The sequence below is a fragment of the Eleginops maclovinus genome, chromosome 9, assembly GCF_036324505.1.
Source record: "Eleginops maclovinus isolate JMC-PN-2008 ecotype Puerto Natales chromosome 9, JC_Emac_rtc_rv5, whole genome shotgun sequence".
NCBI classification, from domain to species: Eukaryota; Metazoa; Chordata; class Actinopteri; order Perciformes; family Eleginopidae; genus Eleginops; species Eleginops maclovinus.
Window position 1 is genome coordinate 26,787,540 of NC_086357.1, and position 26,289 is coordinate 26,813,828.

Sequence of the window (26,289 nt, forward strand, 5' to 3'; positions counted from 1 at the left end):
AACCACATTCCACATACAGCTCTCCGTGGCTAAAGCTCTATTTTTAGCCACGAAAATAAAACCTCTCAAAATTCTGCAGAGGAGATTTACTTCCAGATCAGGGCTGCGAGTAATTAGCCCCCCCGCACCGAGGAGGACTATAAACTGAAACTACTTCACGTGGTCGTTCAGGTGATCGTGCGGAGATACGGGGCTTCAGTTGATGTTGTTTCCACCTCCTGTCCTCTCATACATCTCAAATCAGTATGCATCCAGATAACATCGCTGACAGGAAGTGCTCATAGGCCTTGGGGTCACACACTGGCCACCCAGGATAACACACACACACTCCGTCACATGCACGAGTGAAAATGCCTGCAGAATAATACCCCTGCTGGAGGTAAACCCTTCCACATGTGAGAGAGCAGGAGACCTCGCATCTCATTACAGGGATGAAAAGTAAACAATATGAAGTGAGCTCTGCCACGTAGCTCTGAGATTCAAACTAATACTTCTTATTTTTCTGTTGAACAACGTAAGCGCTAACAGATGTTTGGTTCATGTGTTTGTGCGGGGTCACCAAACACAGAGAGCTGGAGTTTGCACAGAGCCCTGGATACTTAACCGTGTGATTACAGACATGTTTATCTCCAGGGAAGAAGCGTGTGGCGGCCTCTCACAGAAGGACGCATAAAGGGGATAATGCTTAAGTTGTTAGTGGCAGTATTATCCAAAATGCTCGAGGAAAAGCAGGAAGTCATCGAGTGTGAGATGCATTATATCCCCTGAAACATGTGGCCATAAACTGGATGAGGGTTTATATCATTGTGTTTCTACTTGTCTGTGTCTTTTATATGTGCTTCTGCATGTGCCTTTGTGTGTTTATGGTGTTAATTATAAATATGATTTGAATTGTGCATAAGAGCCTTTATATGAGCTTTAATTAAGCTCATGTGGTTTTCTGTGCTCTCAGATCAAAATGAGCATCTAAATCTGGCACTAACATTGTGGTGGGATGTGCATCATCCGTTCTTAAAAAAGAAATACAAATACAAACTCCAGGGAGGAAGCCACTATCAAATGTTGAAGACCCCCTGCTGCTTTTATAACCAATAGGCAAATCCTGAGACTCAAGAAATGCATTATTTTATGTTTTTTTGTGGAAAGAAAGGGGGTCTACATCATGCTTTATGCAAAGTGTGTGATTGTGTCACTACAGCTCTACAAGAAGAAGCCTTCCTTTACTTCTGACAGCTCGGACAGCATCATCGCTCCACAGCTGACTCAAAAGACAACTGCTGACAGGAAACACAAATATGTAAGTGACTATGTTTTGATTTGGTTCTTTATGACTTCCCATCCTCTTTTTCATTTCTTCTTTTTGAGGTAGGCCGTGGTGTCTTTATGTTAGAGTGCTTTAAACTGCACACGTATGTCCCAACAGCTCAGCCCCCGCAGGAAGTGCAAAGGAGTCACAGCCTGAGAACACATTTCCTCCGGACTGCATGGGATGTGATACTCTTATGGGGATGTTTCAGCACTACCCCATCACAACACTCTCACACAGTCATATCTGTATTACTGGGTGCACGTTGCTGCATCCTCTTCATGTTTATCTTGCATGACATAGCAACATGAGTCACTTCTGAGGATGCCATGTCACTGTTGCTTCTGAGCAAAGCATTTCACAGGTGAGTGAACACAGAGAGCAGGAAGTACATGTGTTGATCGCTATAGCAGACCGTTTGTGATACGATATGAGACCGATTCACAAACACAATCTACGATGTAACAGGCAGACACTGGCCCTGTCAAACCACTTCATTACTCATAAACTTTAACCCTCTTCCCCTCCCAGAGCAGGTCACCAGAGCCTCTCTCACACTTGCACTGTGGCCCGGATTTATCTAGACAGAGGACCCTGCAGGCGCACTGGCACAGAGGTTGTGTGATTTCCAAATGTGTCAACAGATCAGATAGTTCTCTGGAGCATTTAAGACAAAGAAGTGAGCATGTTGATGACCTTTCTGTTGCAGCTAGGGTGAAAAAAAGAGAGTCCTTTAGAGGAAGATGGCAACAGAAATTTGAGAGACAACGGGATCATTACACAAATAGATGACTACTGTTTATTCCACCCCTCTCCTAAACCAGACGAAGTATTTCCAATAAGTAAGAATGCTTCTGATGCGTCGAAAACCTAATTCTGGAGACAACATGACATTATATTTTATAAAGATGATGCAACATACATCATTTCAATACTGTAGACATGCCGACGAGAGCTAGAGGTTAGAAATCCTCCAAAAAGACCGTTTGACATCGGTATCGCACAACAGATCAGCTCTTTGACCCGCTAAGGCCCCCGGTTGTAATTTTAAGTTATAATTATTTAAGACTAAATGTACTAGTCAAAAGGTCCTTACGATGCTATTGGGTAGTAAATGTGTTCATAGGTCCCGCCGTCTGGCCATAAACTCACACAACTTCCAACCAGGCAACATGTCTTTGTTTCATTGGACTGGATTTGGCAGATTTAAGAAAGCAATTTATATATTTAATATTCCACACCTTTCACACTTATTGCACATCTAAAATCCTGCGTTGTGTTTTTGTTTATATGTTGTGTACATTTTTTGTCCCAAATGTATATTTTTAACTTTATTTTTAAATGCAAATTTATTTTAATTACACTGCCTTGTTTTTATGTTGCTGCAATGCTGCAAAAATTCCCCAAATTGGGATCAATAAAAGTACTTCTATCCATCCATCCCTCCCTCCCTCACTCCCTCCTCCCTCCCTTTATCTGCAGCCTAGTAGCAATCTAAAAAGGAACTCAAACTGAACATTAAGCAGCTGAGGCGACAAACATCTGTCCCACATGTTCGCCTCTTACCTCCAGCACGGGTCCAGCTCCCAGTATGGTCCTCTCCACCCCGCTGGCGTACCCCTTCTGGCTGAGCGCGGTCAGACAGTGGATCAGGAAGTTGGTGCTCTGGGTCTTCCCAGAGCCGCTCTCCCCGGAGATGACGATGCACTGGTTGACCCTCTTCCTGAGCATGGCGTAGTAAGCCACGTCGGCGATGGCGAAGATGTGCGGCTCCAGTTTGCCCAGCTGGTGGTTCTCGTACATCTTGACGTACTTGGGGTTGTAGATGGGCAGGAATTTGAAGGGGTTGATGGCGATGAGGATGCTGCCCGCGTAGGTGTAGATCTTCTTCTTGTAAAAGCGCGTGCGCAGGTTGTCTAAGATGCTGTCCTCGTTGAGGGCGGGGAGGTTGCACAGGTCGGCGAAGTCGTCCTGCGGAGGAGGAAGGAAGCCTCGGGCGGCCAGCTGCGCCTCCTGCTCCTTAGACACAGGAGGGAGGTGGACGTAGTGGATGGTACCATCGTGGTTCCTCTCCTGGATCGGGGAAGGGAAAAGACAGAGCTGAAATGACCAAACCATTAACTGCTGAAGATGGTTAACTAAGTTTTAAAGAGAAATAACAAATCGTCCCTTCGTTACATTATTCAAAATGTGTTAAAAAGTTCATTTCCCAACTTTATTTATCTTGTGAACCTAAGACAAATCTTAGTCATCCAGTGAGATGGTCAGTAATTCCCAATCACATGTATTTTTTCTATACATTTTTATATTCGAAACACTTGAGAGTCGTCATGAAAAGCAAGGAGGAGTGCCGTAAAATACTTTTTATGCGGAAGTGTTTTAAAAAGTAAGGTTTTGGTGAAACTGCATGTGACAGGGAAGTAGTGAGCACACAGCTGATTAAATAAAACTTGGGTAAGTGTGTGTTAGTTGTGTAAGAAACAGAGTATTTGAAATAGTTATGCTGTTGTTAAACTTGACCCGCATTTACAATTCTTAAAACATTTCCTCTATTTCTTTATTCTTCGGGCATCAGTGAGGAGTTCAAAGTAACAGAGAGGGGGTTATTTATGCACAAACGGGGATTTTGTTGGTGAATCATTCCTTTAAGCACAATCCAGAATAGTATTGTATTCACAGGGATGAAAATGATATTGCAGTGTGTGAATAAGGTTGTGATCCAGTTTCACTACTTGTTTTTGCACCACAGAGGAAGAAGAGAAAGCAGAAGGATGCAGACTGCAGAGTCAGCCATCTGAGCTCCCTGAGTGAAGGGTAAACTCTACCTGTAGCAAGAAGTAGAAGCCCAGGCTGCGGGGGTGCTGCTCCTGGGCTTTGCGGGGCCACAGCAGGAACCTCTGAGCGGGCAGGTCTCCGGCCTCCAGGACCCACTCCTCCCCCCCGCACTCCTTCACCTCCGCAAGCACGTACATGCGTCCGGGGTCCAGCCCGAGCGCCACCGCAGCGTCCGAGATCACGGAGGCTGCCGTTGCATCCTTCTGCACCCTGAGGAGCAGGAAGTAATATCTTTGATCAGTGCTGGGTACAGCAGTTCTTCTCAGAATAACTTGAATCGTCCCACAGAGGGGACATTTGCATTATTACAGCAGAAAGAGCCACAGACAGCTTAATGTTACACCCAGGTACTTAAAAAAATACACACACAAGAATCACACAATAGCAAAATACACAAAAATAAAAGTATAGCAGCCAGATATGTACTGCACAGTCATTAACACAACAGGGGGTGTTATGCTTTAATGACTTTAAATGCTTTAATTGAATTAGTTCTGCTTTAAGTACTTCAATTAAATTATATCTGCAGCTGAAATGTTGGGTTGGTTGATGGAAAAGTCATTCCCAACTATTTTTGATATAAATTTAAGTTGTTTTTTCATGCAGAAAAGGCAGAAAAAGCAGAGCTCAGTCTTAAAAAACACGGAGGTTTTCTGCTTTTCTCAGTTTATTTTACATGAAAGTCATTTCTATTTAATATTTAAAGATATTATTAAAATGTTTAAAAATAAGAAATAAATACTTAATAATTATGTGATGATCGGTTTTGCAAGATGTGCAAAAAGAAGATGTTCACTCTGCTTTACATGCACATATATAAATACATACATAAACCATTACAGTATGAAGTATACACAACGACCCAAAGAGAAAGAAGTATATATTTACACAATAACTTTTAGGTTTGCTTTTAATATGTGCCAAAAAAACACAAAATACACAAAGTTGAAAATGTATTGTTTTTCATGTTTACTTTACTTCATATTAAAGTCATTCTACACGTTTTTGAATGACCAACCACACTGACAGGCATCACCTTGGACTTTAAGAAACTAGGATGGACAGTGTTAAAGCTGTTTAGTGACAGTAAGCTCTTATTATAGCCTAACCTAAACTGTCAATGCTACATCTGCAATTACGTGATGCAGTAAGGAGTCTCAAAACCGGACCTTAATTAACATTTGGGACTTTTTTATCGATGTGCTTTTGGTTAGAAACCTAAAATAAGGTCTGAGTTCAACACCAGCTGAAGCCGTGGAATGCAGAAGAAGGAACCCTACCCAACCCTACCCTACATTTCTGGAGCTGAAGTATCTGAATGACTGTGGTTCCTTACAAGTGACTAAATGAGACCCTTAACGTCGCCATGCCAAAGCGTAGCGGCGAAGTGAAGTGACCTCTCACCTGAGGTTGCAGTAGGTGGAGGTCTGAGCAGCGAGTCGAGGGTAGATCTGCAGCAGGTACGAGCGGTCGTCCAGATCGACGGGGCTAGCTGGCCCGCCTCCCCCCCCTCCTCCACCTGCGTTCGTTGCCATGGTGGCAGCGCCATCTCTGACACTCATCCTGGGCCAGGGGGAGTGGCCTCAGCATGCCGCACCCAGCGCTCCCCTCTCACCACGCAGCTCCTGGAGACACAGGGTCAATATCATCAGGGACGGTCACTTTGCTTTCATACATCGAGATGGACAAGGGAGGCATTTTCCACTGGGGGTGTCGCTCTAAGGTTTCACGTACAATTGTTTTTCACAATGCAATATAAATAATAGCAAACGTGCAAAAGTCAAGGTGCAAGAAATATATATATATATACAAAAATTCAATACAAAATATATAGATTTTAATTAAAGAAAATTACAAAAATAAAGTATTAAATATTTAAATATTTAAAAATATGAAAAAATAAAAAATGCAATAAAATAAATTTAAAAATAAGAAATAAATACTTTTAAAAAATGATGTGATGACTAGTTTTGTGCAGGAATGTGCAAATCATTACAGTGTGAGGTATACACAATGACCAACAGAGAAAAACTCAAAATGCAGTTATTTAGAATATAAACTCTTCAATACTTATTTGGTTTACACGTGAATAAAGCTGCAGATTCTGTTCATTATTAGCATTATTATTCATTTCAAATGTTCTATAGATTTAGCTATAATATCCTTGTCGTGGTCAGACTCTATCGAGGTCTTTCAGACGTGATACAAGTGAAAATCTGCAACTATAACAACCTTTTATTCATATGTTTAGCAGACTTGATAGGACTCAGGCCTCACAAGTACTCTGGAGCTAATTCATAAGTTCTGTATTTGATATTGGCATTGGAACAGGGGAGGCTTCCCGAGGCAACAGCTAAACCCTCTGTAGTAACAGCACTTGTATAAGAGAGGAGGGACCGCCAACAATGAGCTATTGTCTTCCAATAAACACTCAGCACTAATGTGATGCCAGAGGAAACACAGCGAGATAATGAACGCCTTCCAACATAAAGCTCTCTCTGAAAGCCTAAACAATGACTCAGCGCAGCTCAGAGTAAATATTCCAAAATGCAAACAAAATAGTTGCTTTTCAAACAAAATCTCCGACCTCATGGGAAGCTCATCCTCTGGATTGGACGATCTGGACATAATTTAACTCTGTTAGAGATGTCTGTCTCATATTAGCCTAGTTTCAAACATAAGTTGATAGAATAAAGAGCTTATTAATCAGAGGCTTTGTGAGGCCTGTGTTTCATCACGTTGCCTAAATATCTTCCTTTGTAATCCGTGGCTCATCATAGCAAGATGTTAAAGTCTGAAGAGTACGGTGAGAAAAGAAACCACACCAAACACGTACCAAGCAACGCCGAACTGTGGAAATGTGGGAGAGAAATCACAAACTGTGAGGTGAGAAACCCTGTAGTTGCTCTCCTCAGATAGGTGATAAGACAAGTGATAACTGCAACGCTAAAACCTAAAACAACTACAAGAAATCTTCAAGATGTTTAGATTCTTAGACATCTAACTGAGGAGGAGGCTCATGGTTCAGTGGAGTGAATGTAAAGTTACTGTCCAACAAAATAAAGACATGATTATCCTCATTGCTTTATGAAACACACGGGTCTGACTGCAGGGTTCAGACATGTGCATCACATTTTAAAAACACTGCTGTGCATTGTTATCACTACACTCATAAATAACTTCACCGCTGAGAGTTTACCGTCAGCTGCGTGTGCAGAGACTGAATGCTTCCGCTCGATGGTTGCAAACAAGACACCAAAACAAGAGACAATTCAAACCACAAATGGTGTAATGAGTGTGTGTTATTCACTCCCACAGACAGCAACAGGACTGTGACGTTAGCTTCGGTGACAGGATAACGTGTTGAGCAACTTTTCATTACAACAACTTGGATACCTCTCAGCCTGGCAAGGTTCCAACTCTAGATCACAGAGCAATGAGAAGAACGCTTACAGAAAACAAAGAAGAGGTTTGTTTATTCTTCACTACGGATATCTCTGATATCTATCTCTGCAGCACTTTTTGAGTAACAGTTTCTTTCAGTCAGCGCTCAAAACGCTTCCGTTTTTGTGGAGATAAAACATAGTTACACTTCTGAACCACCCGCAGGATCAATGGTATCTCCAGGTTCAAGTTAATCTTCTCTCTCTTTTATTAGTAGTCTTGTTTCTGTTTTGTTTCCCTTGTTGATTAATCTGCTTATTTTCTCCACTGATTTATTATCGGTCCATATAGTATCAACAATATGATGATCCATCCAAAGCCCAAGCTGGCGTTTATAAAATGTCTTACTTTGTCCGCAGCTCAGACATATTGGTTGACTCGCACTCTTCAGCTTCAAGCTCTAAACAAGAATGCTTTCCTTTCTCCTTTTAAAAACTAAGAGATTAATCAGACTGATTTATTGATTATCAAAACAGTTGGCGTTAAATTGAATCATACACAACTAAGAGATGTATCGAATAATCTTTGCAGCTCTATAAAACTTGACACACAAATCTAGAACTTCACCATCAAGACGTGGCTTTCTGGAACCTGCACAAAGAGCAAGAGGTGTCCAATGTTCAAGGACTTCTTCTATCTACTATTATGAGCCATCCAGAACTCTCGGGTTTGCTTTCTGTCCCCAGAGTCAGAACGAAACATGGAGAAGTTATTCTGCTCCAAATATCTGGAACAAACTCCCAGTACCCCGCAGGTCTGCTCTTACGACCTGTAAATCCAGGCTGAGACTTTCCTTTTTGTCGCTGCTTTTAATTGAACGGTTCATGTCTTAAACTGCACTGTAGCTTTCATTCTTGTATTTTAGAGCTGTGTTATTCATATTGTATGTTTATTTTACTCCTACTTTGCTTTTTAATCACTACTGCACTATTTCTGAATGCTCTTTACTTTGTGTAAAGCACTTTGGGCGGTGGTGGCGAAGTCCATAGGGGCTTGGCCTGGGAACTGGAAGGTCACCAGTTCAAGTCCCCGAAAGACCAAGTGCCACCGTGGTGTCCCTGAGCAAGACACTGGTTACCTACACTGCTCCCCGGGCGCCGTACATAATGGCAGCCCACTGCTCCTAACACTAGGTTGGGTCAAATGCAGAGACCGCATTTCGTTGTCCTAGTACTTGTACTCTGTGCAATGACAATAAAGTTGAATCTTCATCTTTGAATTGCCTTGTGTTGAAAGGTGCTTTATAAATAAACTTGCCTTGCCTTGCTACACATGCTAAATGTAGATGTGCATGTTAAAAATGGAGCTCCACTAGAGACCTAAGGCATACAACACAAACCCTTAAAAAATAATAATACTTATCCACTAGTTTGCTGTTATGTTAAGGAGCTCACATAAAGTCATGGGTTAAAATCATTAAGTGTGTTAATTAATAAAACTGTTTCCCCTTTAATTTAAAAGCTTTCATTTCAGTTAAATCAGTTTATTTATTATTTGTATTTATTAAGATGTCTTTAATATTTCTTATGCTTTTATTTATTTGAAATATTTGTTATTTTATTTATTTATTAGAATCATCATTTCCTTTATCTCTGTTAATTAATAAAACGGTTTCCACTTTAATTTAAGTGCTTTCATTTCAGGTCATGTGTTATATATTTAACAATTATCTTTGGTGTAGGTTATTGGCTGTTTGTTGTTGTTTTCGGTGCGCCTATCTGTGTAAAAAACAGCCAATAACCTACACTAAAATAAATGTTAAATATATAAGACATAAAGCACTTAAATTAAAGTGGATGCAGTTTTATTGACTAACAGAGGTAAAGGTAATGATGATTATAATAAATAAAAGCATAACAACTATTTAAAAATCTTAATAAATCTTAATAATAAATAAACAGATTTAACTGATATGAAACATTTCAATTGAAGTGAAACAGAAAAACAGATTTCTCAAATTAGCCTTACTGAAGCATCAATGAGTACGATCGATTTTGTAGTAAAACGACTAATTGATGTGTCATCAATGCATCACCATTAGTCTGATTCATCTTTGTTTATCTTTGTGTATTCTAAGACAGAAAAACAACAACTTTTAGAGTCTTATCAAACACTATTATGGGTCTCCTGTTCCCCAATGACACAGAGGGAAAAGCACCGTTGGGTTCATCCTCACCACAGTCTACTTTACAGCTGCCGGTACACGGCCATGTGGGGCTACTCTGTCATTAGCCTTCAAATCCTCGTACCGTCATTCTTATGCTTGGTACAACTGCACGTTATCTTCGCTCCACGCCCAAACGGCTGACAGTGCGGTCACTGCACCAGACTGACATGACGACAGCTTTACAGAAAAGATGGCCGACATTACAGATTCGTTTAAAGGCTTTGAAGACGTGCCGGGATATTTCAGGTGCGAGTCAGAGGAGTGTGAATAACAGAGACAGCAGCTGGGGGAAGTGTGGTCTAATGATGGATCATGTAGCATCAGTAATGTGGTCTGTGCACACTGTAAGTCCCCCCCCCCCCTTGGGAAACAGGAACCTGGTTTAAATCACTGCAGACGGCCCTGCTTTGGTAACATGATCCCGGGTCGAGTCCTAACAGCACCGAGCCCCACAGTTTATCACTTTTATCATCTGAGCAGAGACAGTTTATTTTCTCAAACTGAAAAATAAGAGTCTGAGATATGCCCGAAAAAGCAGGCGGAGGGGGGGGGGATCCTAACAGATTTTTGCACTCCTTACCAAATCAAAACCGCCATTCCTACATGTTAATGTTTGTTTGTACTGGAACTTTCCAATGACTGATAAAACCAAACGGAGTGATGCTGGATGATACACACAGCGTTCCTAAATCCTAAAATGGCTTCTTAAGAGGACTGGCTAATTCTTCAATCATGTGCAAACAAATGTGGCTGTGTAATGGAGGCAAAGATCATTTGCTATACTGCCAAACCATCGGATGTTTTGTAGAGAAAGAATAACAAAACCAATCTCAGCCAACGGTTTCTATATTTAGGGGAAATGTAAGGGGCCCTTACATGCTCTTTGGGGTTTTCCCTTTCCTGTAGTGTGTTGTATAGGTTTGTGTGCATGTAAATGGTCTGCAAAGGCTAAAATCCCCCACCTTGAAACGCCTGCATTGGACTCCTTCTCCGGCGCCGTACATATGGCAGCCCACTGCTCCCAACACTAGGACGGGTCAAATGCAGGATGCACTATTCCCCCTCTGTGGGACGCGTCAGGCTTCCTTTACTTCAGTGACATCACTATGCAACACTCTCGCTCCTATTGGCTAGCGCTCCAACACATTGTCTGTGATAGGCTAAGGGGCGGGACCTCTCTAAGCGGTTGACCAATCACAGCCATTATCCATCACTCCATCACGTCCAGCAGTGGCTCAGTAAGTAGGGGCTTGGCCTGGGAATCGTAGGGTCGCCGGTTCAAGTCCCCGAACAGACTTGAAAATATGGAAAGTGGACTGCTACTTGGAGAGGTCCCAGGTCCCACCTCCTAGGCCCTGCTGTGGTGCCCTTGAGCAAGGCATCGGACACCTCCAATCCCCCCTCCCCATTGCTCCCCGGGCGCTGCACAATAGCTGCCCACTGCTCCTAGTACTAGGATGGGTTTAATGCAGAGGACAAGAGCATTTTTTTTTTTACCGGCTGAAATAATGAATTGCGTTTTTGTCACAGATCCATTAGTTACGGAATATTTCATTGAGATAATAAAAGTATTATGTTGAATAATATCTTAAATAAAGCAGAGCTAAATGTGAAACAATATTATTGTAATGTACTGATTAGTAAATGTAGGCCGAAAAACCACTGAAGAAGTCTTTATCTGGGAAAGATTTGCTTTCAGATGTCAGACTCGTACAGTGATGGTTCAGCATTAGCCAGTAGTATGGTCATGTGTCTTGTACGTTTTTTGTATTCATAAATACTTGCAGATAGCCTCTTTACTCGCAAGAATGGAAAAGCTAAGCTCAGTCGGGATTAACGGGTGTTTGCGTCAGACGCTGTGTTCTAAAATACTGTTTTCCTCTTGTGTTTGTGATGCTGTAAGGATTATCCATCTGCGTATCCTCGACATGAAAAAAGAATACCGTGTTGTTGAAAGACATACAAAGAGACAAAGATATCAAACGGCTCTTATAGAAAACAGCAACAACAAAGACATCTTCACAAATCCCTCTCTGGAATCATTTAGCAGAAATGGAGGAAAAACGGAGCAGCTCGAGAGTCATGAGCTTGTGTCTGTGCCAGCCGGCTGACCACAGTCCCAAAGACATGCACGCCTGTGAAATGCCTAGGCATGCAAAACTGCACTGACCACAAAAGAGAGTTTCATTATTATCCCTGATCATGAGCCCTGTCTGGTTTACATCTGTGACTTTAACTCCTGAGCTGCTCTCCAAAGAACATCTATAAAGTACAGTGTGTGTGTGTGTGTGGCTGTGTGTTCTTTCGAGGGCAGGGAGAAAAACTGACTGAACAAAGGAAACGAGAGGAAGGCGGAATGACACACAGAGAGGAAAGTAAACCTCTAAAAGTGACACAGAAAAAAGAGAGGGGTCCCAGGAGACAATCAAAGGAGACGGAGGCTTTGAGATAATTCCCCTTCCTCCCTGCCGAGGAGACGCTCTGCAAGGATACGCAGAATTCCTCAGATAAGACCCCGGGCTGTCTGCTTTGCGTTGGCTTAGCCTGGCACTTCAGCTGCTTACTGAGGGCTGAGGGGACAGAGCGACCACTCAGGGTGGAGAGGTGGGGGGGGGCGGCATTAACAAACAACAAGCTCCTTAAAGCAGACCTTTTTATTAACGGCGGTACCACTCATCCCTATTGGACTCACTAACCCCACCCCACCTTAACTCCTCATTATCCAGTACAGGAGAACAGGCTATCAATAAACTAACTCCACTACATTTAGAAGTAGGATAATAAAGACTGACCCTTTAAATTCACCTGGAATCTTAAGTGCATTTTATTCATTATTTTTTATGCTTTTATTTATTCTTTATAATTACCATTACGTGTGTTAATAAGTCAAACTGTACCCACTTTCATTTAAATGCTTTCAAATCAGTTTATTTATTTATTATTTTTGATTTATTTGGATTTTTTGAGGTTTTGCTTTTATTTATTTTCAATATTTTTTATTTATTTCATTGATTTATTATTATCATCATTACCTTTATCTACGTTAATTAATAAAACTGTATCCACTTCCATGTAAGTGCTTTCATGTCAGTTAATGTCTTTCATATTTAACTATTTTTCCCATGCTTGTTGTCTGCTGTTCTTTCTTTATTCGCCTGTCTGTGAGGAAATCTATAAAAACCGGCCTATAAACAAATGAACACATTTTCCAAAATAACCTTACTGAAGCATCAATGGGTGCAATCAATTTAACAGCGTTGAAAGTAAAACGACTTATTGATATGTGTATTTCTCTCTGTATTTTTAGTATTAGACCACACATGATCATGTCTGGATCCTCTGTCACAGGGGAACCACTACACAGATGTCATGTGGGGGTCAATACCCACTGAGCCGTGCTGTACACACTGAAGGTTACGGGCCATTTTACTGTACATGACGCCATTCTGACCGGCACAGATTCAGGAAAAGGCCCACCACGAATAAAAGTCTCTTCATGCATGTGCACAGGAAGAATGGCTCCTGCCAAACTGGAAAAGAAATATGTAGCTTGGAGAAAAAACCTTCTTTTTTGAAGCGTCATTATAGCCGAGGGCAAGGTGGAGCTGGCAGTCAGAGCAGGATTTTCTTTTTGACAATCACAGGCAGGAGTGAAACAGGTCTTACTCCAATGGAGGAGGAGGAGGAGGAGGAGGAGGAGGAATAGGAGGAGGCGTAGTTATAGTAAGTTTAGAGTGCCAATTAGCGCACAGAACAGAAATATTTTGCCTTTATATGGCCAGTTGTAGTGTTTATGCTCTCACTTAGAGTTGTGTGAAAGCCTCCAAAGTTCAGTGTGCCACAGACGCTAAACTATCTTCCTCGTGGACCTCCCAGCACTCTCACACAGTGTATACACAGAGAGGCCAGTCAGTGCTGAGACACCAGCAGCTGACTGTGTGATGTGGCAGGATGTGAGTGACCCAGTGACACACAAAGGGTCAATGAGCTTCAACTGGAATACTATATACGCATTTCTCTCTCTGTTTCTCACACCTCACACTCCCATTGGAGGTGATCAGAAAGGAATGCTGTCAGCTGGTAATGCGGAGACTCCCCGAATGTGTGGCGATCTAAAGTGACTGATCTGTAAATGACAGCAGGAACACATTTCAGTCTAATAAAGGGATATCCAGAGGTTGTGGTTTGCACATTACACAAGGGATCGGCACCAGGGGAGTCATACTTTACACAACATTTCACAAGAAGTCTGTCTCTGAACAAACTCAAAACACATACAAGAAGTTGTTCAGGAAAAGAAGCACAAAACCTCACATGAGATGGAGTGATGTTGGAGGTATTTGCAAAAAAAGTAGAGACTCAAGTTGCTCAAAGAGGACAGAACTGTACCAGACGTTTGGCTGTAAAGATGGTCTGTTCTGCAGGAGGATAATATAGAACTCATTGCCCTGATATTTGTATTTTTCGGCTTTAAAATCAGGGCTAAATGAACTCGTCATTAGAGGACCCAGACGGGTGTTGGTTGGACTTTTAGGAAGTGAATCACTATGATGATTTTCAAACTGTAAATCTGAATACAAAGCTGTAAGCATCTATAAATGTATACCAGCTTTAGAGAAGCAGTTATTGTATGTGGTTTCAGAGTCATTGAAATAATGGTTGGTTATCCATTTACATCACAGAAACCCTTCAGTGATTTGGTGAATGTGAAATGATTTGTCAGACAGAGACAGGAAGTAATGACTTGTGATAAATGAAACACTAGCGCTGAACAAATGAATCAAAGTGATTAAAGAACAGCAGAGGGATAAGAGGGGTCCTTCAGGGCTCAATGACATCAGACGGTATTTAGATTCCTTATAAGAGATATTTAAACATCAAGAGCATTTTGTATTAGTTGAAAACAAGCCACATACAGGAATTTCTTCACCTTTGTTCAGGAGGTCTCATCCCTCTGATGTGCTGATGAGTTTTGTAGAGCATGTGACTCAGAAAGATGAGCACGTTAGGAGCAATTCTAAAGACAAGTAATTAGGACCATTGCGCAACAATTGGTGCGTCAGGGAGACACAAAAAGACACGTCTGCCTGCTTCATCACGCAGTCGAGACATTGGACTGGCAGGGAAGGACATAGCTAGTTCAGAGGCTGAGGTTGAAGCTATTCCTCTTCAGGGATTGTTCAAATTATTCCGCAAAAGTGAAAGAAATTCCAATTAGAGCTACAAAGATTATCAGACAAGGTTTTTGATAACTGATTAATTGGTTTGAGTAATTGGTCTGCTCAATGTCATTATTTTCCAGTTCCTTTAGTCTTCAATGACTGTGGATATCTTTCAAGGACACATTTAAAGAGGTCATCTCTGGTTTGGGGAGAAACTGAGACATTTATCCCGATTTTCTGACATTTTATGAAGCAAACAACTAATCGTTTAATCCAGGAAATCATCGACAGATTAATCAACAAAGAGAACAATTGTTATTTGCAGCTCTTACTCTGATCTCTTTGGAAAATCTAAAGACCTTGATTAGGATTTAAACAAAGCTCTGTGGGTTATGACTACATGTGCTCGAGATAATGGAGTGGAGGTTAAACATTTGAACATTTTTGTGTAATCAAACAGAATTTCAAACATTGCAAAGTCCTCAGGTCCACTTCCTCTGAGTGCCTGGCTTTCAGACCTTCCTCTCCCAGGGGGGAAAGGTATCCATCACCAGCGCAGCTCTCTCTGCGTGACCTCATGGAGATGAGAGGGGCTGGCTCTCAGCCAGAGCAGCCTGGAATTGTCCTCGGGGGGCTCAATGTGAGGCAGAGGCAAGGGAAGTACAGACTCTGTGTGTGTGTGTGTGTGTGTGTGTGTGTGTGTGTGTGTGTGTGTGTGTGTGTGTGTGTGTGTGTGTGTGTGTGTGTGTGTGAGTGTGAGTGTGAGTGTGAGTGTGAGTGTGTGTGTGTGTGTGTGTGTGTGTGTGTGTGTGTGTGTGTGTTCGCTCAGGGATTCACCCTCTGCAGACAGAGAGCAACAGAGAGAGACAGAGAGAGAGGCTCCTGGTGCTGCAGACTGAGCGGTGGTAAATCAGCCTCTCTGCTGAGACTCTATAGGAAGTGCAGATGAATTCCCCCCCCCCCCTGCAGTCATGTGGCCTATTCAAAGATGCAGCCTTTTGTTTAAAGAGACCTAAAGCTCAATCAGGGAATTAAGTTATCCAGCAGACCGGGCTCAGAGAGACAGACGCAGAGAGAGTGAAGGAAAGGGAGGAAAAAAGAGCCTCTAAAAGCTCATCTCCTCCCCCTCCCTGTTTTAAGTCGAGCCATGGACAATAAAACCAGAGCTGAGGAGCATCTGCTGCCTCCGTCTAAAGAGCGGGATAAAGGAGCAGCAGGGATCCAGTCTCTGACTTGTTGATATTACCCTTTTCATTCAGTATGGAGCCCAAGCTCACGGTCAAAACCCTCCTCTCTTTCACAACTGAGCTGCGAGAAAAAGGAGCATAAAAAACATAGATGTTGTTTGGTGCAATCTGCAGAGTGTGAGTTTTATTTAAGACACATAAAACCTGTTTGATATCAGAATCGGAAACAGGTTAAGGAGGTTTACACACCCGAGGAAATTGCATTGGTGTATATCAGGGGTGTCCAAACTGCGGTCTGTTGCGGGCCTTATCAAAACGTACCTGAAACCTGTGCTTGTCTAATATTGTACTTCTTAAATATATATGTAAAAACATTTGACACAGTATTATTCATGTGTTAATAAGCCAACATTTCAAACAAATAGTCAATTAAAGTTGACCAACAAATCTTAGCTGGTAAAAAAAAGTCCCAATAACTCATTTGCATATTAAGCTTGAAATAGAACCTTCATTTTTCTGTGAGATTTCCTGACGCAAATTCAAGTATGACGAATAATTGGCCTATATTTGATTGATTTTGCTCATGTATAACGTGTATGTTTTTCTGTCTGTGGCCCCTGATGTATATGGAGCTTACATCTGACACAGTTAAGGAAGATAAAAAGTAAGAAAAACAACCAAAAACTATATTTTACGTAAAAATACAGACAAATATTTACCTGAAAACTCGATATATCCCAAAACTACGTACAGAAATGACTAAATATAATATCAAATCTGTACATTATTGGTATGAAAAGCTGTGCAGAGGTAGCTTGTGTACAAAACCTTCATGACTTTATGTCCCTGGTTTCCAACTTGCCAGCTGTCTGTGCGAATAAATCAGCGTAGCAACCGTTGCTAATCAATCACAACATCTAAGTGCACTGCATTGATCCGCCTCTCCCGATCTCACGCGCCTGAGTCCCGTATCGACAGACTGAAGCGAGCTGCTGTCGGTTTGACATCGCTCCGAGGAGAGGATGACCCTGAATCACGCTCCACTCATCCAGCTGTAAACACGCCGGACTTTCACTTCCAAACAGCCGCAAATCAGCCGTCTCCACGAGTCAGCCGGTCCCTCTGTAGCTTCAGGCTTCAGCCGCAGCTTTATGGACTCCCGCCTGATGCTCCTTTCCCAGCGGGGTCAGTAATCCTGCAGGGTCCGGGTACAGCCTTGCACTGATTCCCCCCCCCCACTGCCCCGTGTCTCGCCACCCGCCTGCTGGGGTTTCCACTGCTTTCTTACCCCACCCCCACTCCCCTGTCATACCACTGTCTTTAACAGATCTCCACCCAGTGCCTCTCCGACCCCCTGCTGATCACCCCCCTCCGCACTGCTGCTTTAACTCGATCCAGATGCTAAACCACACCGAGAGTGGAGGAATTGGAGAATCAGTGTTGAGGAAACTTGTCTTACTATTAAAAAAACCCCTCCTCCTGAGTCCTGGTGGTTTTGGTTAGCCCATTTACTGTTCTGTCAGCCAGTCCATCACACATGAGGGCAGGACCAGTGAGCATAGTTCAATAAAACAGTTTGAAAGCTATTAAATAAGTGCTTTTCAACAAACCGATCCAAACAACGTGAGGCCGAGCCCTGCAGCAGTGGAGCTCACATGCAAACACACATGCAAATCCTGCAGTAACATCCCAGCACACACCAGTGCACACTTCTTATTTTGCCTAATGGCCCATTTTGGAAGTATATGTCATATTACGTGATGAAGTTTTTGTATTAGCTTATAACGTGCAAAGTAACCAGTAACTTAGGGGATTAAAAAGTACAAGACTGCCTTTCAAAGTGGAATAAAGTCAAAGTACCTCAAAATTGTACAATACTTGAGTAAAAGTACTTCAATACATCCCACCAGAGCCTTGCACAGAATCAGACTAGCAAAGGTCTTTCATCCACGAGTTAATGCTAAGGTTGAGATGATGCACAACCAAGATGGTGTACAGAAATATATGTTTTCAATCAGCGTGAAGAGCTGAAACTGGAGACCCAAAGCAGCAGCAGCAGCAGCAGCATCGTCCACATGAGACACGCCAGAGCCTGCCTTAATGCGACCCAGAAGGCCCTGCGGAGACTCCATGGCTGTTCTGGGATTCCACACTGGTTGGTGCTGACAGGAGATTCCGGAGAGTTTTCCGGACCAGTCATCTCCGACCATGTCAGACTAATAAATAGACTATAGTTCGGACCGGCGGCCGACAAATAAGACACTGAATTAAGACAGGCATGGTCCTAATTTGTATTGCGGATAATCAGGGCAACATAAACACCACTGAGATCTAATGTACCCTTCAAATAAATTCCAGATGTACAAACTACTTGCAGAGTTGTTGGTCATTGTTTATCCAGGTGGAAATGATGTAATGATTTCTATAACAGTCAGCAATCAATCAAAGCAGCACAATCTGAAATATGAGCAATAAAAGGGACCAACATTCGAGCAAGCGTTGAATGTTAACTCGCCAGAAATGCAACATTTTGATCGATTTTAATTAAATCTCTTTCAAAAATGCCCAAACTTCACTGTTTCCACTTTCTAAAATGGGAATATTTGCCCGTACTCTTTGTGTTGTATGAGAGTAAATACATATGTTGTGGTTTGTTGGTATTCCCAGTCAGACAAACACGTAATGTGATCTGATTTAATGTCATTTCTTCTGCTTTGAGGGGATTTTAACGCCCATTTTGTAGAATTTCCCAACATTTTATAGAGGGATTTATTAATCAATTGTTCAAAAATAGAATCCCCAGATTAATTCATAATTCAAATGATTGTTATTTACATCCAGCATGAATTAAAGCTTTCACATACTACAAATGCAGCGTGTTGATCTAATTCAGGTGCGTTCAGATCGGAGGCCGCTCTACGGTTACGGAAACACTTCCTTCCCAATCAGCATGACACAAACACATGCACTCACACACACACACACACACACACACACACACACACACACACACACACACACAGCATGTCTGGAAGGGCAGCTGCAGTCAGAAATCAGGAAGAGGAAAAAATGAAGAGAGGGGAAGGCGGCAGACAGAGAGGATTATTGTACACGCTCACTCATGTGGGCTACCCTGCTCTCAAAACATTTCCTAAACACATGACTCCATTGTGGCCCCAGAATAGTCCCTGAGCTGCACCGAGTTCACACACACTTTAAAGTCCCTTTGCCCTGCCGCCCGTTACACACACTTTTCTTTATTCCTTACGGGGGGAAAAAGATCAGACAGCAGGGTGCGAGGCCAAACAGCGTCTGACTGAAAGCACACGTCACAGAAAGGAGAATTCTAACACAAACTAAGGCCTCTGCTTCCTCTGCTGTGGCACCACGTTTTAAGCTGTGTCTCAATGTGGATACTTGCATGTCAGAAACTGTGAAAACTTGTTAAGTGTGTGAATTTTAAACGTGTAGCATCGTCTCAAATCTCACACGGCTTCTGTACCATCAGCAGAAGTGATGATATTTTGTAAATCGTGAAATTTGTATTTCTTTAGATTTACTTTCTTGGTTAATATTCAGCTGTCTTTGACTCTTTTGTTGCTGCAACAAATGCAAATTTCCCCTCTGTGGGACCAATAAAGGTGTTCTGATTCTGATCGCAGCTGTTAGCTACCCACTTCCGATAAGATACCTTTATGAATCCCTGTGGGGAAATTCAAGCGTTTATACAGCAATAGATTGAAAAGAGAAGAAACAGTACACACAAGGATATCAAATAAAAATACACACTATAAAGATTATACACAGACAAGTTACGGTTAGATAGTTAACTAGTAACGGTATCATTCTAGCTAGCATGTCATTAAACACAGTCCATTAACCCGATAAAAGTAACGGAGGCCTCCTTTAGACATCAGCATACTGTTATATTTAGTCAATAATCACGATCATGGCTGTCCGCACAACGTCTGTTTAGTAGCCAAGATGGCGATTGTTGATTTTGAGAAACGTCCAGTGTTCCAAACTCAGCTTTTTGACCCTGAATGCACCATCTGGTTTATCATAGCACACTGCCTTTTGCCATACTTAGCATTGGGGTGGTCTTGTGCACTCAAATATCACATCTAAGCCCAGAAGTATACGTGGATTCAGGCACAGAAACAGTGCTTTAAGCTGTGCCAAAATCCCAAACTAGCAACTGAAAGAAGAAGAAGCGCCGGTATGTCAGTAATATTACTCATGCTACATATTTGATTCATGCCTTGACTTCAGTTGGAACTTAAAAGTGGGGCAGAAAGCAACGGGAGGGCTAGCGAAAAGAGCTTATAATGAATGATGTGTTATGAAGAGGCGGTAAAAAAGCATAATCTCAGACACTGTAATATAAATCTGATTACATGTGGAAGAGTCATCTGGTGAATCAATCTTCAAACACTAAGGTAGTGAGGATGGTAAGCATCTTAGGGCAGGATAATGTACTTCTAACATCTAGACCCAGGGTAACCATCTGTTCTGGGGACTGGACAGCAACAAAACTGATGCTGTGAGACGTCCAAAAAACACCAGTCAAGCTATTTTCCAAAGATCTGTCCCTTTCTTCTATTCTGCACGGATCACATCCCTCTCCTTACACTCCCACGTGGGCCGCCCTTTGTGAAGGATTCCTGTCAGATGAAATGTAACTTGCATATGGACTTATTCAGCAGGGACCACAGTCAGACTGCAGAGTAAAAATAGAGCAAAAGCAAACAGAAGAGAGAGGAGACCGGCCAATGTGGAGCGCACAGCCAAGGTCTACTGTTCCCGCTCCCTCCAGCCTCAGCTTGTCTCTTTCTTTCCATCTTTCTCCCCCCTTCCCCCCATCTGTGCCTCCCTTGTCTGCTGGGCTTTGCCTTTTCACTTCCCTTGTCACTCTCCACGGCTCCTCAGGCATCCAGAGCTAAGACATGGCTGGGTCCAGTCCTAAAGCTGAACAGAAAGGGCTAAAAATGTCCTAAAAATACGTGCCTTTAATTCAGATGCTTGAACTTGAAATAAAAAAACGAGTTCACATTCATTATTTTCCGTGCTATTTGCCAAAGAACATCAAGCTTTGTCACATAATTACCTACATTTAATTATTTCCACGTTGTGTTCATGCGATCCAACTGTAATCAATGCAACATGGAGGAAAGTGGAGGAGAAACCAGGCTTTGTTTTGTGAATGAAATGTATTTCCTCCACCAAGGAACGTATTTTCTTCTTTGGTCTGTCAGCAGGATTACGCAGGATAACCATCATGCATTGTGTGTATTTGATCTGCCTCATGCAGGAAAAAGTTGTTGTTCTGCAGAACATGCGCAACTGTAACGCATGGCGGGTGTTTTCTGTGGTTTCAAGTGAAACATAACGCAGGTAAGATTAGGTAGATGACGGTTATTTCAGGTGCTGGTTGAAGGCCAGGTTTTAAATGAGAAAATAAGTCCAATTCAACCCAAACACTGCCAGATGAAAGCTGTAACGGCTGGTTTCTGAGGACTTTCTTGGTATATTGCTAGTTTCTTAGCTGGTTGGTTTCCTCACACTACAGGAATAACTCACAGGTGTCTTTGAGTTAATATTCATGACAAACTCAAGACACTGCCTCTGCCCCGGCGCTGCCTAATGATGGAGTTTTGACAGATGGACCCTCGTGCAGAGCAACAGTAAATTAGAGCCTCAGGGTGTGCCTCTCTCTGCCCATAATCCAGAGCCGAGGGACAGGATCAATGACCGCAGAGAGGATGGAGGGGGAGGCTGCAGCTCTCACCACAGCCATCAAGAGGTCCATCACTCTGGATCCACAACACAGCCCTTCCCGGGGGAGAGCAGTGCAGCCGAGGGGCAGAAAGGCTTCAACATGTCAGCTTGTTCTGTCTCGACGTCATGATTATGTCACCGTTAGCCGGAGGCGAAGTGGAGGAAAAACTGGAGGCAAGAACAGATCACCTCAGAGTAGTTGGCTGATGTCAGAATGGAAAATGCCATCTTGCTGTGTTGTTTGGCCTGTGTGCCAGAACCAAAAGATTAATGGGTTTACTTAATTAAATCCACAGAGACGGCTGGGATTAAAGGTGATGAGAGGTACTGATTGGGGCGATCATTAAAGAAGCTCGAGCGCACATCAGATAAGGTTCAGTAAGTATCGTCTGTGTGGATGCTAGTGTTGGATGAGATGGAAAAGAATCAAATAACTCAAAATCGATATTGCAGCAACCTTTTTGATTGATAATCACCAATTATGTGGTTAAAGGCGAATAACAGAACAGAGAGCTGGTCAATTCCAGAATTACACTTGACTGTAAAGATTAAAACCAGGGAAACACTTTTTGTAAAACTGCGTAATCATAAATCAAAGACGATATCTCGCCAGGAATCACAAGTCGTATTACATATCTATATTGTTCAGCCATAATGGATTTAACGGCCTCTCGATTCAGCTAATTCTGTCGGTGTGTTCAGAGTCGGTCCTGTAAATTACATAAGTCATTATTTGGGCAAGACGACTTCTTCTTCTTCACTGGAAATCCAAAAAAAGCTCCTCAGTGGCTCAGGGTCTTTTCTACAACTGGAGAAAATGTAATAAACCTCTAAGTGGCAACCCTTATCCTTCTACTGCTAATTAATGGACACTCCCCCCCCCCCTCCCCTCTTTATTATGTATTTATTTGTTGTCTTTGTATTGTTTTAGTATTATTATTTATTTGCCACAGACTCTCTGCTCTGTTCTAGTTATGGAGGTGCTTTAAATGGCTGGTCAGTGGATGTACTGCAGTAGAGACTAAGCTGATCACTAGCAGCTTTGAACTGTTGGGACATTTCTAACTGCGGTTCCTATCATTGTACCAAATGTCTTTTCTATGTGTCTGCAAAGACTCGGTCCTGAAAGTTGTATTTTCTGGTTGACGCAGTCTGGGAATTGTTCTGTGCTACAGCAACACAATATGCCCTCATGTTTACTTGCAAAAAAAAGATCTGATTGGACATTCTTTAGAAAAAGGTAGCATGTGTTCTTGATCAGCGGTGATATTCATGCATGGAACACTTCCAAGAGAATCAAACTGTGGAGTGATGCAAAGCATATTGAAAACCATTGTCGACAGTTTGACTCTGTCCGTGTGCTTCTGAAATGTTTTCTGTTTGCCGGCCGATGCTCTGGTGGTTTTTGTCTGAAAAGTTGCAGTCTCTCTCTGAGACAGATCTCCAACCACAGGAGAGAAAGGGCTAACGGAAAGCAGTAACTCATACTGTTTCCTCTCAGAGAAGTATAAATACCCCCAACATAACCGGCTAAATAATTCAGTAAAAAAGCTGTAATCCTGGAAATCAGTGCTGTGAGGCAGCATGGAGAGCTAGTAAAGCGGGTTTACGGTTTGCATCTGTTCCTTTACAATCCCTCAATTGAATGTAATGAAAGCGTGTCATGTAAACACAACTACACAGAGGACTTTTACATGTATATTTGAATTTAAATACCATATAAAGTCCTTGTGTTTAAGCTGCATGAGTGGTTTGAATCTGCTCCCTGACGTTGACACATCTCTGTGGAAAATCCCTGCAGAGTTGTATATTTCGGTTCAACTTTTGGCTTATGACGGTGCCTGTAATCAGAATTTCAACAGGCAGATTTGGCATAATCACAATCATCCAAATCAAGCTTTGACGCCAATCACCTCGACTTGAATCCTGCGATGATTGCAGAGTGGAGACTAAGGGACGCACCAAACAGACGCAGAGTAAGTAGGCCATCCCTAAACAGTCGCTCTGCATTTTTCCTCACTTATACCCTATCATTACTGCCGAGTCTATTTATAAAGCCCATAAACTCCAGCCTGCCACATGGAAAAAGCCAAGTTACCAAGGAGTTGGTGGATTTTAAAACAGCATCACTCTCCCTCTCTGCTGTAAGTCTCCCTGTGTATTCACTGCGGGTGTAAATCCCAAGTTTGATCACAATACCATGTTGGTTGAAAGTCTGCCCGGCAACCATTTCAATTTGATTCAATTCAGCGTCCTGCCATCAATCATATGCCCCTTTACTTAATCACTAATGCTTTTTCAGCCATTTAAATGAATAACAATCTATTGATTCTAATAAATAACAGTATAAAGCTTACTACAGTGCCACATTTACCATGTTTAAGCACTTGAAGCAGATCCTAAACATGATGATATGTATTGAATCGATGCTTTACCTTGCATAAATGATATTGGACCCCTACTTCCCACTACTTCCTTTTCTTTGCCTCTCAATCTGGTCCAGTCTCTACCAAATACAGGTCACTGCAGCTTCCTGAAGACGCAGGGCTATTTTTTTCCTCCTGGTGTTCGGCCTCAGAAAGGCGGACCCTGGAGCATTCCTGTCCCAGTGTTGGACTAGGCGCACACACACTGTATGTACACAAAAGCTCACAAATACCGGTGTCCCATTTCTCCTTTCTGACCTCCTTCTTCAGTCCTCCGAGTCTGTGTACACCTCAACAGCTAGCTTTACTGAACAGGTCAGCTTGGGCGATATGACGGTGTACACCATGCAGCACCATGTCTACTGTGGACGCTATCTGGAGTTATCTTGCCAATTCCAAATAATCACATATGATGAGGTACAGTATGGTTATTTAAAGCAGTGTAGCATTTGAATTAACAGAACAATTACTGTATAGTACATGCACTTACAAGATGTAAAATTAGATATACCCTGTACTGAAACAGCCCATGTACAGCTATCACAGCCTATTCATATCCGCTGTCAACATCTGTTATGAGGAGATATGGAGATAGCGCTCTTTCAGCTCCACTGAAACAGCCTATACGTTAACAAAATAAAGACTGACACATTACCCAGCCCATCCTGATGTTCCTGGGCATCAGTAACACTGACATGTTCTTGGTGAGCACACATGTGGTAACACAAGCCTTTACATGTCTCCCTGTCAGCAGTCAGCCTTTACCTCCCGCAGCAGCGTTCTTATTGAAACTCATTTCCCTCCCTCCGGTGCTCTGCAGGGCTGCAGGTGTCTGCGTCAGCGCACAAGTAACCTACATCACCAGCAGCTGCACAGAGAACGTGCACGCTGCTCAGGGAGTCATTAGAAAGCTGCTGCAACACCTGAGCTATGCCTGTTCCTCCGTCAGGGACCTCTGTCCTGACTCTGCAGCAAAAGTTAAAAGAGGAACACAGTAGACTAGCTCTGAACTTTGATAGCAGCCTTACACAACAGTAGACACATTCTGCATGTCTGCTGAGAACTATCCAGAAAGAGGAAACACAGTAAGGTGTATTGCACACATACAGCCGTGGAAAAAATTAAGAGACCACTCCAATTGTTTCTTAAATCTTCATCTCTACATGTATGGCAGCCTTTCCAGTGTGTGTTGAATTCCAACACAGAGATAGTTTAAACATTTAACTCAAAAGACAAACTTATAAAAAACAAGAGAACCTGATCATTCTGAAGTGGTCTCTTCATTTTGTCCACGGCTGTGTATTGGGGTTTCATTATCAATTCACAGAGGAGAAAGTCAGTAGGCTTGCGGTATGCAGATAATACATACAGCCAAAGCAGAAGGAAATGTTTCACAAGCTGCCAACTGTAAATCAATCGCCACCCATGTTGATAATCGATGTATAAGTTTGCGTAAAGTCTTAAATTCTCCGATTCCAGCTTCTTAAATTTGAATATTTTCTGCTCTCTATAAAAATCTATCCATTCAAATTCATATTTTCAAGATGTGAATAAAACAAGACACTTAAGGACTTCATTGTTGGGAAGAACCGTCACAGTTTTCTGTGGTTTTAGAGGCCGAACCACTATCCAGTATTTAGTTTCATAAAAAACTCTAATCCTGATGTCTGTATTCAGGACCGTATAAAAGGACTACAATTCCCACAGCGCCAGACTTTAAAGAGACAGACATGGACAACCTTTTTATCAACCGTGAGTTACCGTTAAATTTACACAAGGTTACACAAAGAAAGAAAAAATATCGCACAATACCAACACACCACCGCCAAGCAAGTCATCCCAATGTGAGGAAAACAGATCTGACTGAAGGGACTGAGTGCCCTGAGAGAAGGCAAAGGAAGGAACGACACCATCGTTTAATTGATCAACAGATTGAACAACAAGTCAAACTGGTTGGTTGTAGCCCAACACATATGCACCCAAC

The 26,289-nt window shown here is 42.3% G+C and overlaps 1 protein-coding gene across 5 annotated transcripts in view; it reads right to left on the reverse strand.

Moving 5' to 3' along the window:
* Window positions 1–26,289, reverse strand: part of si:zfos-588f8.1 — a 79,216-nt gene that overhangs the window by 47,747 nt on the left and 5,180 nt on the right. For all 5 annotated transcript variants that reach the window (XM_063890815.1, XM_063890813.1, XM_063890816.1 and 2 more), the window contains exons 2-4: window positions 5,546–5,766; window positions 4,132–4,351; window positions 2,873–3,379 (exon numbers count right to left, since the gene is read on the reverse strand). In XM_063890815.1, the coding sequence (XP_063746885.1) occupies window positions 2,873–3,379; window positions 4,132–4,351; window positions 5,546–5,703 (885 nt within the window). In that variant the 5' untranslated portion in view covers window positions 5,704–5,766. The remainder of the gene's footprint in view (window positions 1–2,872; window positions 3,380–4,131; window positions 4,352–5,545; window positions 5,767–26,289) is intronic.